The following is a 19579-nucleotide window of genomic DNA, read 5'->3' on the forward strand; positions in this document are numbered from 1 at the left end:
GAATGTCAGACAAGTTATGCCACAGAACTGTCAATTTCCAATCCCATCACAAATAACAGTGTCAAAATATACTCTCACTGTCCCTAGTGTATATCCTGTGTATGGGACTAGACATGTAGGAGTGTCGTAGGACGGATTTAGTGTTCAAGACCATTTCCAATGAAGATTTGAAACGTGCAAATAGGAAAACTATGTACACAAAAAAAGAAGGAAAAACAAACCAACATTTTACTTGGAAATATTTTAGTTTTTTATTACAAGATAAAATTGATGAAGTTTATATAACATCACAATCGTTGCTCAATGTTAGGTGTGAAGTTGCGACTAGAGACAAAAAACTGATGTGCAGCTTTGAATGGGTTGTTCATTCCAAACAAATACAATTATTAAATATATAAACAGTATAAATACAATGTTGTCTTCTTCCAGACAACATTTAGAACTACTGACAAACAGCCAGTGGTTCAATTACAACCATATTTTTGTTGCAATAGTTCACAGCAGAAATCAAGAGGCGCATTCAGAGCCAATGCCACAACAGAATGCATGGAGGGTGAGTAAGTCAGACTTGAACATGGATTTGTGGACATAAAACCGCAACCAATAATGTGAAGTTTGCATACCATTTTCTATTTACCTCAACCAAATCAAAGCTTTAGCTGCATCCCATAGGGAACACTGTGACTTAATGACAGCTCGTTCCATGGCTGACCTCAAAGGAGCTTAAGAGAGTCTCTCAATTAAATGATTCAACGGCTGCTCCAAGAAAATGATGAGCGAACAGTTGGATATTCGCAAGATTTAACCGGAATATCGCAAAATTAGTTTTACATCAATAGTATGCTTTATTGGACTGTATATCATTATGACCTAGTCCTTCATGGTCAAATTATCGGATGATAGATAGGTGATATCATCCTGTTTGTGTTCTACGCAATGCAGCGCAAGCCTTTGGATTTATTGTTAAATAACACGCACTCGTTCTAAGCAAGCACATTTCTTCACACTTCATCTTAAAATTACCTAGTTTTTCACTTGAGCGTGCACCAACGCTCCTGTTTGTATATGTTTTCTCGGATATCATCTAATAAGCGCATTTTGTTCAAAGTACTTCGTAGCACGTGGCATTGAAGAAAAAGCTTCACTCACATTTGTAAACAATTTTATGTAAACTTATTTTCTGGTTTCTTATTTTGGCAAAAAGTCATTGTTTCCATTACAAATGCTGAGTTTAGTTTGACTGTCTATACATGTAGGTGCACAATCACCCTTGTGTACAGCATAAAGAGGGTGGTTTCACTTTAGCTGTACAGGCAGGAGCTGTGCAAACAATCTTTTCGCAAGAATCATGACCATGCCAGTGTCTTAGCTTCTCTTGAACTAGTCAAGACTCGGTTGACCAGACAACGAATTCACCAAGGGGATATTTAGCAAAGACACCACCGGCTTCATCGCAGAAATGTTCCAAAATTCTTTACGGACGAGTGCTACTACTTCTGTAGCATAAGACCCAGCAGTGACCCAAGGTAAAGAGGGCGTCAATGGACAGCTTTGGCCTAGAGCCAGGAACAAACAGATGTAATTCCTGCTAATCTGGTTTGGCGCAGAGCTTGTTTTGAGGAATGTGTACACCGCGATCAAATTGCTTACCATAACTACTGCCGCATCTGAACAGCCAAAACCATTGTGGGTATTTGTGAAATATGTATTTAAATCACACTGGAGCACTAAAAGGCTGATAAGAAGGGTACGTTCTAAGTAGAACAGTAGTACTTGAAAAGTTTCAGAACTAGCACTTGTGCAGTCTTATGCCACAGATCATGATAGAGGGGAGGGAATTCTAGAATTTTAAGGTGTTTTTCGCCAGAAGCAAGCACTACTTTAATATAGGCCACCAAAGTGTTGGCCAATTAAGACGGCTTGGGAATTCGAGAGTTCGAGGGTAGAGAGAAAGACCACATTAAAGCCTGGAGATGCCCATTTCTGACGTACAGCTTACTGAAATATGTCACTGCATTTAGTAATTACAAAAAAAAGGTTTAGGTTGAAAAAAAAATGTGTGCTGAATTTTTGTAATCTTTTAGACGATTAAACCTTCAATGGCAAAAATACGTTCCATTATTAAATTGTGGAAAATATTTTTTTAACAACCTAAATATGACCTTTTTCCATTTCGAATCAAATACTCAGTTCATCTTATAGTGTTTCTTTTAATGGTGAATTCAGAGTCTGTGCAATAGATGTTTAAAGGCATAGTTAAAAAAAAAAGTTATGTGGTCCAAGAAAACATAGCTTTGAAATGGACTATGCGGTCATTCTTCTGCTGCTGCGGATACAATCAGGAGGGACCCACACCATACCTCTCTGCAAGATTGGCGCTCTTCACATCCTTGAAAATCAGGTTTTAAAGTTTCGGGGACACACATCCCGAGATGGAAAGTCACACACAAAAAAATCTTGCAAGGGAATAAAAACAAAATCATCGTCAAATCTTTGTAAGAAAAATAGGACTGATGCTCATCACACTTAACAAAAGCTGAACATTTCCGTAGCAATGAATAACAGACACAGGGAGTCTAAATGGTATCTTGAAGACATGCTGAGGATCACAGGATTGAATAGCTCACACGACCTCCTTACGGAAAGTCAAAGCATGAAATATGAATAAAGATCTGAAATAAAAATATTCTTTTATTGCACCGCTTCAATGTAACAGGGCTTCGATTAGACTGCGCGATAAATCCTTCACGGTTTTTTTTGTAAACGGAAAGTCACTAAAACAGAACGGAAAAGCAGGGACATTTCTGTTAAAACCGTATGGGCATCACATCTTGGGTGACAGCCTCGTGTTGTCCTCTTAGGTAAAAGTGTTCCTTTATGTGGCACAGTAGACAAGAGATTTCATTATAGTCTTGCAGACAACATTTTTTCTGAACATTTCTGAGACCCTGTGTACAAAAAAAGCAACAGTTAGTAGTGTTAACTAAATAAAAAGTACCCCAACATATTTGAGTAGGCTTGTAGATATAAGCATTTATTTAGTTTAAACTTAATTTGATTTGTTTTAATATTTATTCGTTTAACTTCATAGTCACTATTGAACAATTATTCAGTTGAGATACTCACTACAATTCCAACCAAGCATTACAATGCTGTGAAGACAGAATAAAACGTTTTTCGAAGATTTCCTAAAAACAGAGTGGGAATGAATACAGCGAGACACTCACCAGTTGTTCCACAGTTGGGGGACAAGCAGGCAGAGGGAGCATCCTGCGGAGGGTGATGTTTTTCAAGCGTAGATTGGCCAGCATGTGTTTAAAAGTTGACCGCAGGTTTCTTCCAGTGGTAGCGCACCTGAAAAGTTCAGGCTGACAAGATTGCACAGTGCTATATACAACCTTGTGCATTAGACAGAGATGTTTAAAGAGGTTTCTCCGACTGAGAGCCAATGAAGTTGAATTCTGGTTTGTGATACACCCTCATATCTTTTCGGGTGTGTAGAAACATGCTTTGGAGACCTAATTAATGTGGGATTTAAAGGAGAGCTCACAGTCAAATATTCTCAGGGATTTAAGTTTTTGATTCCGAGGAGGGCATCTTTAGGAAGCATGGTCAAATGCAATCTTGCTAAAGAGCTGAGTTGTTACCAGTCAGAAGTATTTCTGTTTTGCTGTCCTAGAACTTGGAAAATGTGTACAACATTCGGCCTAACGCCGCATTAAAGATCAGGTTGGAAGCTGAACTGGAAGATGAATCAAGATGTTCAATTAATTGTCTACTATCACATAAAACACTACCAAGCATCCATGTGATAAAATTAACTGATTTAATTATCTCGTATGCGTTAAACATTGTGAAAGAGAAGAAACCCATGTGGTACCTCATTTCATGACTGAGGCTGTATAATGACAGGGTCAGACTACTATCGCCCTCCCATCGTCAAAGAAGGAGGGGAACAAGTATGGGTTAGGCTTGAGAACTCCAATTCCGCCAGTCAATTCAGTAGGATGGAGTGGTCTTCCGTGTCAGTGAGAGATCCTGAAGGATCAGGACAGCAGAATCACCCGGATCCAAGATCATTCTTAGGTCACGCAGGGCGCGAGTCACGGTGGTCTCAGAGTCTAGGTCAAGGCAAAAGCAGGGGTTGTGGGCATGGTGGAACTGTAGATACCCAAAATCTTGACTGTAATGTAGATCACACTCCCAGGGAGGTTGGAGGCGTGGCTTGGATCACGATCATGGCAGATGATGAACTGTGAAGCTCCGTCCTGGTCCCGCATGAATCCTGCCCAAAACGAGTGTGGGAGACCCCCGATGCCTGAAACTTGCTGATGAGGGGGATGGGCTGGTCACCAACTCTGATCCGAGCTGTGGCCGGAGCTTGGGACTGCAGCGGAACGGTGTAAAGGTTGCTGTGACGGGAGCCTGGGGAGAGCGCCATCGGAACTGCAGCAGGGCCGTGGCCCATCCGAGGGCATGGCTGCATAGTGGATGCCATGGGTACCGGTAATGGGCACCTTAAGTAGAGAAGACAGGGGACGAGACCGCGACTGGGGCGATGGCGGTTGGTGCATTAGACCGACGGAGGTCCGGTGTAGAGGATTCCAGGCCCGGGCCGACGGATCAGAGGAGGCCCAGAGCAGCGACCTGTAGCGATCAGTAGCCCGCACTCACCAGAAGCAGAGACACTGCGCCCACAGGAGGGTTGGACTTGAAAGTGTTTGTCTTCTTGGAGCGGAGACAGCGATATGTACTGCGGCAGGCCCTGAAGTACAGGCACCATAAACGGTAGCGACTAGGGTGGCAATGACGCAGCACTTAGGGGGTGCTGCACGGCCAGGAGGCCTGTGTGGACGTCCTGGGATTGAGCTGCAGATTTTGGCTGGGGACATAGTGAGCCACCTAAAGACGAGCACTGCACCTGAAGAGGGGAGACTCGCGCTTGCAGCTGCTGCACAGTTATGCCAGGAGGTGTGGCAGAGTGGCGTCCATTTTGAGGATGACAGTGGCAGGCCGGCACTGCTGAGGACTGCAGTTGAGGCTACTGATAAGCAGCAGAGTGAGTGACTGATTGCTAGGGGCTTGACTCGAATGAGCGCAGTCCTGTGTTGACGGGGTGGAAGTGGCCTGGACAAACAACTGGAAGTCTGAAAGGGACAGCAGGGCACATAGACCCGCAGTGTGAACCTAAAGGTGAGGAGAGCTAGGTGGTGCGGCAAGCACTTAACACCTGAGCAGAGGCCGGGAAACATTCTGCAGTTGGCCCCTAGTTCTGGGACTAGTAGCAACCAGTGAGGCAGTAGTCCATAACAGACAGGCCAGGCCCTAGCACCAGGTGATGGCCTCAAATTGCTTGAAATTGAACTCCGATAAATCGGAAGTTGTCATTTTCGGCAACTTATCCCCGGCGTGGTCATCCCTCTGGTGGCCGTCATCTAAGGGCCAGCCCCCGGATCCAATCTGTAAGGTGAGGAACCTGGGAGTCATGTTTGACAATCGCCTGACCTTTCTACCACACGCAAATCAGATCGCCTCTTCAGCCTTCCATAAATTACGGCTTATTACTTTTTTTTTACCTTTTCTACCTGAGACTGCTGGCAAAACATTGGTGAGCTCCCTGGTTTTGTCTACTCTAGACTATTGTAATGCCCTTTTCTTATGTGCCCAAGAGAGAGTGCTACAGAAAATGCAGGCAATTCAAAATGCTGCTGCTAGGCTACTAGGGCGCATCCCCAAATACCAATCGGTGTCACCCATCATAAGACAGCTCCACTGGTTACCGGTACGAATGAGAATCAAATTCAAGTCTCTCTGCTTGGTATATAAGGCTCTACATAATGTCGGACCTGCATTCTTCACCCAAAACCTCATCCCCTACCGTCCTTCCAGAACGTTACGTTCAGCTAGCTCACATGAACTCGTGGTACCACGTACCAAATCGGTCTCATGGGGAGACAGAAGATTCCTTGTAGCTGCACCAAAACTCTGGAATACCCTGCCACATTCAATCAAAACGAGTATCTCCCTTTGGTCTTTCCGCAAGCAGCTTAAGACCTGGCTTTTTAATCAATGAACCTCCAGCTCCCCTCTTGGTTGAACACGGCAGTAACTTAGAGCCGAGATGCCCAAGGGCCTTCGCTCACGCTTTATAAGTGTTATAATAAATAAATATATATAAATGTAAGACCCCAGTAGCACGGGGTAGACGCTTGGACACCATGCTGGCTCGCTCAGGTGGGGGACAATTCAGTGAGTACACATGCCCCAGAACTTACTAATACATAAATGTTCCACTGAGTCTACTCTCCTCCTGTGGCTTTCTGTATACGTAGCTTGGTATAGCTGATGCCAGGATATCATTAGTGACAACTAATAGTGGACAAACACACTGTTGGGCCCGGTGATTCCACTACGGGACGGAGCCATTGGACTGATATTAGACTGCGGGGTGCTGCGGAATCCAGGTGCCCTAGGCGGATCAAATGACAACTACCACACAAGGTACCATCGCCTTTTGCTACCTGTGAAGATGCCCGGGCGGGGGACGGGTGAGCCGAAACCGCAGAAAACGAGACAAGGGGGTACACTGCCCAACACCCAGGATCCCTCCCACAGAACAGTGGTCAGGAAGCTGGGGACAAAGCTGATAAGGACCTTTCCTTACACCTTCATCTAGACAAAATTTTGAAGGCAATCTCTGACACCAGGACGGCACTGCAGCAAGATATCGGGGAAGTGTCCGTGGGGCTGGGCCTCCTGCAGGCTGAACACCATAAATTGATACAAAAGGGGATGATGGACGGAGCGTTTGAGCAAATCAAACACTCACCCCCAGTCAACTGATCTGGGTTTAATCCATCACCATTCTTTAGCCCACTCAGCCACCCCATTTCAGACATGGCTATATGCAAATCAGTCTGACCCTGTGCCTCATGGGAACAGTTCAACCCGAACTGCCAAGCCATGTCTTCCATGGACCGGAAACAAGCATCCTGGGACCGGTTTCGGATTCATAATCCTCATCAGCCAGGCTATCTTGAATCCAGTGGCCAAGTGAGCAAGGGACTCACGTCTGAGCATACCCTGCCACACTTAGGGCGAACAAAGCGATACAAAAGGGGATGATGGACGGAGCGTTTGAGCAAATCAAACACTCACCCCCAGTCAACTGATCTGGGTTTAATCCATCACCATTCTTTAGCCCACTCAGCCACTCCATTTCAGACATGGCTATATGCAAATCAGTCTGACCCTGTGCCTCATGGGAACAGTCCAGCCCGAACTGCCAAGCCATGTCTTCCATGGACCGGAAACAAGCATCCTGGGACCGGTGTCGGATTCATAATCCTCATCAGTCAGGCTATCTTGAATCCAGTGGCCAAGTGAGCAAGGGACTCATGTCTGAGCATACCCTGCCACACTTAGGGCAAACAAAGCGATACAAAAGGGGATGATGGACGGAGCGTTTGAGCAAATCAAACACTCACCGCCAGTCAACTGATCTGGGTTTAATCCATCACCATTCTTTAGCCCACTCAGCCACCCCATTTCAGACATGGCTATATGCAAATCAGTCTGACCCTGTGCCTCATGGGAACAGTCCAGCCCGAACTGCCAAGCCATGTCTTCCATGGACCGGAAACAAGCATCCTGGGACCGGTTTCGGATTCATAATCCTCATCAGCCAGGCTATATTGAATCCAGTGGCCAAGTGAGCAAGGGACTCACGTCTGAGCATACCCTGCCACACTTAGGGCGAACAAAGCGATACAAAAGGCGATGATGGACGGAGATGGATTAAACCCAGATCTTTTGACTGGGTGTGAGTGTTTGATTGATTCAGATTCTCCGTCCATCACCACCCCCTTTTGTACCGCTTTTGGCCGCCATAAGTGTGGCAGGGTATGCTCAGACGTGAGCCCCTTGCTCACTTTGCCACTGGATTCAAGCAAGCCGGGCTGAAGACGGCTGGAATGCCAGAAACCGGTCCTCGGAAGCTTGTTTCCGGTCCAGGGAAGACATGGCTTGGCAGTTCGGGCTGGACTATTCCCATGAGGCACAGGGTCAGACTGATTTGCATATAGCCATGTCTGAACTGGGGTGGCAGAAAGGGCTAAAGAACGGTGATGGATTAAACCCAGATCTTTTGACTGGGTGTGAGTGTTTGATTGATTCAGATTCTCCGTCCATCACCACCCCCTTTTGTACCGCTTTTGGCCGCCATAAGTGTGGCAGGGTATGCTCAGACGTGAGTCCCTTGCTCACTTTGCCACTGGATTCAAGCAAGCAGGGCTAAAGACAGCTGGAATGCCAGAAACCGGTCCTCAGAAGCTTGTTTCCGGTCCAGGGAAGACATGGCTTGGCAGTTCGGGCTGGACTGTTCCCATGAGGCACAGGGTCAGACTGATTTGCATATAGCCATGTCTGAACTGGAGTGGCAGAGTGGGCTAAAGAACGGTGATGGATTAAACCCAGATCTTTTGACTGGGTGTGAGTGTTTGATTGATTCAGATTCTCCGTCCATCACCACCCCCTTTTGTACCGCTTTTGGCCGCCATAAGTGTGGCAGGGTATGCTCAGACGTGAGTCCCTTGCTCACTTTGCCACTGGATTCAAGCAAGCCGGGCTGAAGACGGCTGGAATGCCAGAAACCGGTCCTCGGAAGCTTGTTTCCGGTCCAGGGAAGACATGGCTTGGCAGTTCGGGCTGGACTGTTCCCATGAGGCACAGGGTCAGACTGATTTGCATATAGCCATGTCTGAACTGGGGTGGCAGAGTGGGCTAAAGAACGGTGATGGATTAAACCCAGATCTTTTGACTGGGTGTGAGTGTTTGATTGATTCAGATTCTCCATCCATCACCACCCCCTTTTGTACCGCTTTTGGCAGCCATAAGTGTGGCAGGGTATGCTCAGACGTGAGTCCCTTGCTCACTTTGCCACTGGATTCAAGCAAGCCGGGCTGGAGATGGCTGGAATGCCAGAAACCGGTCCTCGGAAGCTTGTTTCCGGTCCAGGGAAGACATGGCTTGGCAGTTCGGGCTGGACTGTTCCCATGAGTCACAGGGTCAGACTGATTTGCATATAGCCATGTCTGAACTGGGGTGGCAGAGTGGGCTAAAGAACGGTGATGGATTAAACCCAGATCTTTTGACTGGGTGTGAGTGTTTGATTGATTCAGATTCTCCGTCCATCACCACCCCCTTTTGTACCGCTTTTGGCTGCCATAAGTGTGGCAGGGTATGCTCAGACGTGAGTCCCTTGCTCATTTTGCCACTGGATTCAAGCAAGCCGGGCTGAAGATGGCTGGAATGCCAGAAACCGGTCCTCGGAAGCTTGTTTCCGGTCCAGGGAAGACATGGCTTGGCAGTTCGGGCTGGACTGTTCCCATGAGGCACAGGGTCAGACTGATTTGCATATAGCCATGTCTGAACTGGGGTGGCAGAGTGGGCTAAAGAACGGTGATGGATTAAACCCAGATCTTTTGACTGGGTGTGAGTGTTTGATTGATTCAGATTCTCCGTCCATCACCACCCCCTTTTGAACACCATAAATTGGCAGACAGAGTCAAGGACACTGAAAACACACTAACAGAATTGGTGTCGGAGCATAAGCAGGGGGCTGCAAGACTTGAGGACCTCACTTCTAGGGTGACGGAACTGGAACGGAGAAGATGCCGAAGGTAGAAACCGCAGCAATAATGTTAGATTTGTGGGGATTCCGGAAGCAGCGGAAGGGGCAGATATGCTGTTGTTTCTTGAAAATTGGCTTACTGATGTGCTGCTAGCTGGTACGCTATCCAGATTCTTTGCCTTGGAGAGAGCTCATAGGGTGCCAGGAAGACCGCCAGCACAGGGCAGGCCTTCCAGACCATTGTTGCCAAGCTACTTCATTATAGGGACAGGGACGTCTCATGTATCCGGACTTTACTGTTAAGGTGCAGGCACAGAGGGCCTCCTTTGTGGCGGTGAAAAATGCACTACGCGAAGCGGGACTGCAGTACTCCTTAATGTTCCCAGCAAAGCTCAGAATCGTATTAGACAGTGCCGCACACTTCTGTGCCACCCCAGATGAAGCATGGACATAGCTGGAGGCATATGGACAGGGTTCCTTTGCCCAGATCTAAGGCCGGGCTCAAGAGGTGGGAAACGAGCTGCTAGGGCCAGGTCACGCCACCCAAAGAAACGAAAGCACTTCAGGGGCCAACGGTTTCCCCAGACGCAACAGGAAGCCGCTCTGAAAGTGGTGGCGCAGCTGATGTCATCTGGAGTCCAAGATTGGAGTGGAGACTCCTCTTCCGATCCAGTGCATCATTTGTCTAACGCGGAGGACTACTCAGGAAATAATGCAGGACTGTCGAAACTTACTCCACGTACTGCTGATGACATCACCGTACGGAATGGGGATGTAGACACTCGAGGTAGGATGCATGGAGACGTTGGGTTGGTAAAAAGAGTGAGGATCACTAAGAAGCGAATAGGGGGGAACCCCTGTATCATCGATGAGACCAGACAGTTAATACGCCATTTCAAGCACTCTAGACTTTTCTTCCACCCCCACAAGAGTGCACCACCCCGGAGCAGAGGGCGGCGTACTGATCGAAATGCAGTTCTCTTACAGGTTTGAGCAGCTGACCGTTGTTAGTCCACTTGTGTGTTGGGGAGTACTGCTGTTGGGGTTTGATGTTTTCTTCCACGGGGTCGACAATAGTCATTTGGGTGGGGTGGCTGGGGGAGGTGTACTGAGAGGGGTCTTTATGCTGAGGGATGGCTGGTATCACTAGCTCTGCAGAGGAGTTTAAACTCCTGACTTGGAACGTTCGGGGAATGGGCTCTCCCTCCAATTGCTACAGTATCCTGAACTATATACAGCGTACGGGAGCCCACATAATGATGCTGCAGGAGACCCATCTCACAGAGGTGGAAGTGGCCAGGTTCCGAAGTACATGGCGGGGGGAATTATTTCCGACTGCATATTCGGCTTTTGCACAGGGGTGCGGGTGTGGATCAGATCTGGGGGCCCCTTCCAAGTATCCCAGAAAATAAATGATGCAGAGGGCAGATTTGTTGTGGTTAGGAGTAAGTTGAAGGGCAAGGAAATAACACTGGGACTGTTTATGCACCAAACCGTGACCAGATTTCCTTCCTAGAGTAGTTCTCTGGGAAACTCCCTGGGATGGTGGCAGAGTATCTGATTTTGGGTGGTGATTTTCATTGTGTATGCGATTGAGGATAGGACAGATCTACTCCTCATTTGAGGGGAACGATAGCAGCCACGATGGCCAAGTGACTAAGGAGCTGGGTTGCTGGGTGGGAACCTATAGATGTTTGGAGAGTACAGAACATGCAGAAAAGAGAATATTCCTACTACTCTTTCCTATATGACCTGCACACCGGACAGGACATATTCCTTTGTTCGAGTAGAATGGCCCCGATGTTATCCATTGCTAAATACCTGGGGAGATCCATATCTGACCATAGCCCCCTGCTACTGCAATTTGCCCCTACTCCCGAGAGGGCCCCATCCCGTTGTCGCGACTAGACCCCACCCTATTAGAGGACGAAAGCTTTAAACAGCGTCTCTCGGATGCTATTGCTGCTTACTTTGAGAACAAATAATCAACGAGGTCCACCTCATATATAGTTAGTGTATATACTGGTGTTAATGGAATACACTATGTGTGTTAAAATACCCCTCACACACCAAAAGGGCCCTTGGTGTCATGCTTCATCATTGGGGTCATCCCGCCCCGCTGCGGGACGGGGCGGTGCTGCGACAAGCGACTACGCTGGAGCACCTTTGTTATTGAGGGTACTATGTGAGTGAATAGGAGTGAGTGTCAGTGGGGTCTGATACAGCTAGGAACACGTATAAGTATAAATTATATTTATACACATTGATAATTTTATATATAATCACACCCATTATTTGTGGCATTAACATTAGTGAGTGACAGGGGGATCTACACCCGGTCCTGACAAAGGGGCATAGCGCCCCGAAACATGTTGACCCACACAGGAGAGTAAGCCCAGTAACTTGCTTTACCTCTCCGCATCACCTTTTTAACAATACCAGCCAGTGTCTATTAAATAGTTTTTTTTACCACTTGGCCAGGTATTTTTTAACTTCACATTTCATTATCACTCCCGACCTCACTGACACTCACTCCTATTCACTCACATTGTACCCTCAATAAGAAGGGTGCTCCAGCGTTGTCGCTTGTCGCAGCACCGCCCCGTCCCGCAGCGGGGCGGGAAGACCCCAATGATGAAGCATGACACCAAGGGCCCTTTTGGTGTGTGAGGGGTATTTTAACACACATAGTGTATTCCATTAACACCAGTATATACACTAACTATATATGAGGTGGACCTTGTTGATTATTTGTACTTTCTGAAGAGGAGGATTCGCCCACCTCGGTGCCGTTTGGCGCCACCTCTTCACTCCCCCTTTTGATATCCCCTATACTTGGAGAACAACCAGGGGACCGCTAGCTCCCTCTTAGTAGAATGGGATGCATTTAAAGTGGTAATCCAAGGACAATGTCTGGGACAAGTGGTGGGAGCCAGAAGGGGGGTCACCCGGGAGCTTGAAGCCCTGCAGACCCGGATTCTGGCACTGGACAGAGAGACTGAGGGAGGGACTGATGCGCAGAGACAACTAGCAGACGTGAAGAGTACTTCTAACTGGACATGGGATAGGCTGAGGACATTGGACTATCGGGTATTTCAAGAATGTCAACATGTGGAGGGCAGTAGGGCGGGGAGGCTATTGGCCTGGTTGATCAGAGGAGGGGAGCTCCAATCCCAAGCGTTCGTGATGTGGGGGGGAAGTGTACTTTGCTCTCCGAGCGGCATTAACGACTCGTTCCGGGAATAATATGAGAAACTATATGGGAAACCGGGGGACATACGGTAAGACAGAATAACGGAATTTCTGGAAGGGTTGAGACAAAAGAGTTAGACCAGGACACTCAGGATTCTCTGGCGCTGCCGGTAAAAGCGGGGGAACTCATAGCGGCCATTAAAGAAATGGCGCGGGGGAAAACGCCCGGGCCTGATGGTCATCCGGCCAAATTTTACTCCTCCTTCGTGGATTTATTGGCCCAGAGGATGGAACCGATGTATGCAGCGGCATTAGGGGAAAAACAACTGCCACTGTCAGAGAGGCGTTAGTGATTTCCTTACCTAAAACAAAGGAGGAAGCAGACATGACAGAATTCCGACCATTGTCAATGCTAACCCTTGACTTTAAGGTCTTGAGCAGAGCGCTGGCGTCTAGGTTGTTGCCGCAGATGCAGAGATTGGTCCACACTGATCAGTGTGGATTTATCCCCTCACGTTCCACCTCTAATATTGTGTGGAGATTATATAATGTTTTGCTCCACAAAGACCTGGTGGGGTACCCTGAAGCCGTAGTAGTGGCTGTATTGTTTTGTATTGTAGTTGGATTTATAGGGCGCGCAGCTACCCACAAGGGGTCTCCCGGCGCTGTAGACCTGGAAAAGGCATTTGATTCCTTGAGATGGGATTGTTTTACTGGCAGTAATGGGAAAGGTTGGAATGGGAGATGGTTGGTCGGAGTGAGTCCGTCTTTTATCCAAGAGTGCTAGAGTACGTATAGGTAGCACGGTATCTGCCCCTTATTCTATTTATAGAGGAACTTGCCAGGATGTTCCCTGTCGACGTTGCTCTTTGCTCTGGCAATTGAGCCCTTGGCGGAACAGCTCGGGCAAGAGGGTGAAAACCTCGTATTGGCTCTTGACGGGACTGACCATATAGTTTCGTTATATACGGACAACATACTGGTCTATCTCCGTAATGGTTCATGCGGGATCCCGACAGTGCTGCACATCCTAGAAGAATTCGCTGAGCTCTCAGGACTGCGTGTAAACAAAAATAAAAAGTGTGTTCCCGTTAAGTCCTGCTCCTGTCCGGTCGGTGAACTTCCCACCAGATCTGGAATGGACAACAAGCTCTTTCAGATACCTGGGAATACAGGTCTATCACCGCGAGGTAGATATGTTAGAACGGAACCTCGGAGGTGCCCTGAGAGTGCTACGGAAAAATGTGTCCTTCTGGCGTTCGCTCAAGCTGCCGGTAATGGCGTTGTCCAAAATGGTGATATTACCAGGACTCCTATATTTCTTTGTTATATTGCCAGTAGTGATCCCGAAAAGCTCGTTAAAGACCATGGAAACATTATTGAGAGACTTGGTGTGGGATGGGGGACATAATAGGGTATCCCTACAAACACTGTGACTGCCACTTGTCAGTGGAGGGCTGGGTGGTCCTGACTTTAAAGCCTACTATTTGGCAGCACAGCTTCAGTGGATGGCCAGATGGCTGGATGGAAGGGGACTTGAGACTATCACTCCTAGCTAGCACGCGCAAGGGGCTTTGTTCCCTAGAATGCTCAGCCCTCGCCAGAAGATCAAACACATGGGGATACTACTTTCCGTGGCGGTAACGTGTTGGGATAAATGCACGGTGAGAACTAGAGATGCTCCACTTTACACACCACATTTACCACTCATGGGACTACCACAAGCAGGGATGGGTCTCCCTCTTACACAGCAGCAATTACAGGGTTGAGAGGAGGCAGAAGTGCTATCGATCGGGGATTGCTATCAGGGTGGCGTACTGCTCCCTTTAAATGAGTTTCTAGAATACCATGACTAGCCGCCGGGGCAGTTTCTGAATTATCATAAGATACGGGGCTTTGACGGCGCTGTGGGGTTGTTGACACGAAAGAACCTCCCACTCATATGGCCTTCCCGGCGATGGTGACTTTGAGCGCGGTGGGACACCAGGTAAAATGGTTTTACCTGGCCATAACTGAAATGACTCATCGACCTTTGCCCCGAGCACAAGAGAGATGGGACGCACACTGACTAGGCAGCTGACTGAGAGGGAGTGGAAGGTGGTCCTGGAAAGCCCAAAAAAGGGTTGAGGAACACTGCCTTTAAACTCATATATAATTGAACGTCCTCCATAGTACTTACCTCACCCCTCATAGGCCAAACCTAGTATACGGCTTGCGCCAGATGCTCGTAAATAGACACCGACTTTGAGGCTTGTCCTGGGCTCAGAAATTACTGACCAAAATTGTAGATACCGTTAATGAGGTTTTAGCTCGTAAAATGACATGCGCCCCGGAGTTGTGCCTACTGGGCCTTTTCCTGAGACCCAAATCCAAAAGAATGGGTCAAAGGTTCGCAGACGTGGCTTTCCTCCTGGCTAAAAGGAGAATAGCGCTCAGATAGAAGGCAAAGATGAACCCTTTAATAGTAGACTGAAAAAAATATGTTTCCTGTTGGGCCAGAGCAGAGGAAAAAGCTCTGATCCAGGAGGATAAGATCAGGAAACAGCGCAAACCCCTGGCAGAACCATGGGCTGACATACTGAGGGCTTGGGACACATGTGTTACACCTGACCGAGGCTCACAGAGGAGCTCATCGGAGTGTGAGGGGAATAGAAGAGACAAGTGCCCGCTAAATACATGATGGCTATTGCAGAACCCTTGTGACACTCTGGAATCCTGGGAAGAGTGTAAGCTTAGCCCCCAGACACCACAACACCTGGATGATACCATTGTTTTATTCAGTTTATTTCCTACTGGTCCTTGCCCCCCGCGTTCCGTGGGCCCTCATTGCTTTCCCCTCTCTTCTCCCTCCTTGAGGTCCTCGGCCCGATAGAAGAACCAGTCGAGCAGTTTCAGACACACCTATGGACAGAGGAACCCTAGTGGATTTAAGGAAGTTTTAGTTGAGTGTCTAAATTGTGTTTTAGATATACTGAGTTAGTTTTTTCCTTTTCTTTCTATTTCTTTTTGAGGTATTGTAAGGCAGCTATACGAACATTCTTCAGAGCATGTAAATACGGGTCAATCAATACGGCAGCAGACCTAGATACTCCATATAGTGCACCCGCTACAGCAGGGAATTAATACGCATTACTGTAAACCTGGAGAATAACTTACACCATGCTGGAGAGAACCACAGGGAAACTTGATGTTGAAATCACTACTGTTTAATTTGCACTTATATAATATGTAAATGCGATTGATATCTGACATGGTTTTAACAATTGTATTACTACTGTGGTTTTGAGCTTGCATTGATTGCATCAAAGACAATATCATAATTGCCAATAAAACAGATATTTAAACAAAAAATACTCCCACGGAGGTCTGTGAAGGATTTAATTGCTAGAACTAGATACTACATCTTCCAATTTGGAGATACTAATAATGTCCCAGGACTTAAAGGCCTGTTGAGCAGCCACCTGTCGCAGGTCAGATCCACACAATAGGGAAATTTTCTTAGTCAGGCACCCCATCCACCCCTAGATAATGTGCATGTCTTGCCAGAGCTTAACTACCGCCCTTGTAGCCGGAGCAACAGAGTTAAGTGACGGGTTACTGGAAAGCAGGTGCAAAAGGGATGTATCCCTCATTGCCCATGTTTAACATAGAAAGTCATCTGCAGCGCTGAAAATCCATTCATTAATGATAATCAGGGGGATCGCCCTACAGTGGAAGGCAACGTCCAGGGTGGCAAAACCTCCATCAAACATCAACTTATAGCGTTTAGGTAGGGCACTTTTTGGAGTTCTGTGGTTCCACAAAACCCCTGCAGGAATGCATCTTCCTTCTTGAAAAAGGCACGTGATAGAGGGAATGGATAATTTTATAGCGGGTATCACAGTCGTAGCAGGACAACCATCTTATGAATGGAGTAACACCCCATGATGGATCAAGGAATCGTGGACCAAAACCCCAGGTCTTGGGAGAGCCAGTCTAGCTGGGGCTGGATATTCCTTCCACATGCCCTCTGTGGGTTGCCTTTTAGCTAAACACTTAAGTATTTGAAACCATCTACCGAAGCCTGCAGGTCTAGGGACCAATCTACAACCGATGAAGGGCAGTTCATTGGGTAAAGTGAAGATTTGGCTTTGTTGATAGTGAGCCCCAAGAAACTGCAGAAAGTTTGGAGTATCTGAAGGACTCTAGGCCCAGATTCTTCTGGGGCATTCAAATTTCAGGATGTTGACTGCGTATAACACTATCCTATCTGAGACTCCCGGTGCCCAGTCTAGACCTCTGACTATCACTTTTATTCTCATCCATCTAGCTAGGGCACATTTACTGATTTTAAAATGTCACATAACCCTATCATCTTAGCAAAGGCCCATTACATTAATATTGATTAACCTCTGATATCCTAATGTAATCCAGAGGTGTTAGACCAAACTAGTTACCCACACAGAAAACCATTGTGAATAACTAAAGTACAGTGTGGAAGCCGAGAAGACACTGAATTTCGTAATACAGACTTCCTCTAGTGAGCCTTTTGAGAACAGAGCAATACAAAAAGAAACAATCCGCATCTTGCTGCAGGTAGTGTCAAGTGAGAAATATAAACACAGAATGTACATCATAGTACCACACCCATTTTGAACAAGATGGCGTTGAGGCCTAGTTACCGCCACAAAAGAGAGAGGGGTCCTCCTATACCAAAGGGACAGGACACCAAACTGACCTCAAGTCAACAAAACAATTTCCCATTGGAATGTCTTCAAGAGTACACTGTCATTCACTCATATCAAAACCATACAATATTTCACAGTAAGTATTGCAAAATCACCAAAGCTACATACACATGTTTTTATTCAATGAATCTCAAGTTCATTTATAGTTGTTGAAACCTTCTGTTACAGAAGTGCATTAAAACCATTAAAACACAAAACCAATACATATCATTGTTCAACAATCACATATGTCAAATTGCATATACAAAATAACACTCCTAAAATTAAAAAAAATGGGAGATTTATACAAGACAGAAAGGAATTACTGTCATTAGACGCACTATTTAAAAAGTCATGTCTTGGTCAACACATCGTTGTCTGTAATGCATAGTTCGGTGACCAAATCAGTTCAATTTAGTGCTTTAGAGCCTAGTTAGCCGAAGCCAACGAATAAAATAATTTTGTTTCAATTGCGATTACTCTACATCACAGTACATTTGTAAACAGAGGTGCAGAGCAACTGATATTAATGGACATTTTGTCTGATTTCAGAAACTTCTACAACCATCAAATAAAAAATGTGTACCTACCATTTTTGCCTCTTGCGGCATTTGTAAAAGAAACTGTGGGCTTTACCTATCACTACTCAAAAAACACATGATTCAGTCCAGCCTAATATCTCGGTGCCATGTAGGTGACTTTAAAAAAGATTGCAAACAATCAAAAATGCCGCAGCCGGGCTCCCACGTCACATCCTGTACATCACTGATTTCTTCCCATCTACGTGGCCTGCACTGGTTACCGGTAACAAAGCGCATTAAATTCAAAACTCTCTGCTTTGCGTACAGGGCGTTCTTTAACATTGGTCCTCTATAGGTTGGACATCTTATTCAGTCATACGCTCCAGCTAGAGCGCTAAGATCATCCAACATGCTGCTAGCTCAGGTTCACAGATTCTTCCGTCCTAGACAGGGTGGCTGCACTTTTCCTTGTTTGGCGTCTAAACTGTGGCACTCATTGCCATTGCACCTTCACCAAAGTCCTAAGAAGAAGATTTTTTTGAAAAAATCTAAAGATATTTCCCCGACATATTACCAGGATAGTCTTTCTCGCTGTGAAGCCTTTTGGGGTAGCCATGCGCAGTATAAACCAGATTAGCATAACACGAGGAGATGTTAATTGCATTGTCAATTGTGATTAGCAACCGGAAGTGGCTTTGCATACTGTTCTTGTACATTTTGAGGTGCAAGTGGTATTGCTTTAGTTGTTGTGCCAAGGTACAGAGGTATATACTTGATAGTATACACAAGAAATTAGTCTTACATAAGAAAGGACAGCTTGTCGATGATTCAGTAGACCCTATCCTGATTTTTTTGACTGGGGTTGCTGATGAACAATTGAATCCAGGAGAGAGGGTCAGGTTATACCTGTCCATTGTTCCAGCTTTCCAGCAGAATCGTTAATTGCCAGTATCATAAGCCATGTAGGAAGAGGGGTGTTAGGTCATGTTTTGTCCTCTCCGTAAAGAGATCTTAACAGATAGTAGGCTCATTCTGTCCCCATAGCAGGTCTGATTCCTGACAGGAGATCTATACTAATGTGGCCAAGGTCCACATTTTTTGGAGGTCTATTGTCCTGACCCTTTCCCTAATTCTGCAAAGGAAGGGAAACTTAAAGATAGATAGGCAGCTAGCCAAGGTCTTCAAGTCTGTTATGAAGGGGAGTGGTAACAACATCCTGTTTCATAAGGCCTCAAACCACTACAGAAACATAAGCAGAAGGAAGGTTTCTGAAGGCTGAGCAGCAGTCTGTAGGGCACTTTTATTTTGTTGGCCAGACTCATCTATTCATCCGACTCAATGGACTGGAACGAGGTGACAACACAATAATTGTGGTGGGGAGTGGATTTCAAACATATTGTACTTTAACTCAAACTCTCTATTGCTTACATTTCTGAAATGGTTGAGCAAACAGGATTTGGGGAGGGATGTCAGATTAATTGACACAAAGCTAATATCTTACAACATTTGCCACTGTACTGTAGGGTTCG

General features: G+C 46.4%; 1 protein-coding gene across 3 annotated transcripts in view; it reads right to left on the minus strand.

The window, feature by feature from the left end:
* Positions 1-226: 226 nt before the first annotated feature.
* The window catches only part of GNPAT (glyceronephosphate O-acyltransferase), a 555169-nt gene continuing 535816 nt past the window's right edge, over positions 227-19579 (minus strand). For all 3 annotated transcript variants that reach the window (XM_078649084.1, XM_078649086.1, XM_078649085.1), the window contains exon 16: positions 227-2948. In XM_078649084.1, the coding sequence (XP_078505210.1) occupies positions 2905-2948 (44 nt within the window). In that variant the 3' untranslated portion in view covers positions 227-2904. The remainder of the gene's footprint in view (positions 2949-19579) is intronic.

This window comes from Lissotriton helveticus, chromosome 6, assembly GCF_964261635.1.
Source record: "Lissotriton helveticus chromosome 6, aLisHel1.1, whole genome shotgun sequence".
NCBI lineage: Eukaryota > Metazoa > Chordata > Amphibia > Caudata > Salamandridae > Lissotriton > Lissotriton helveticus.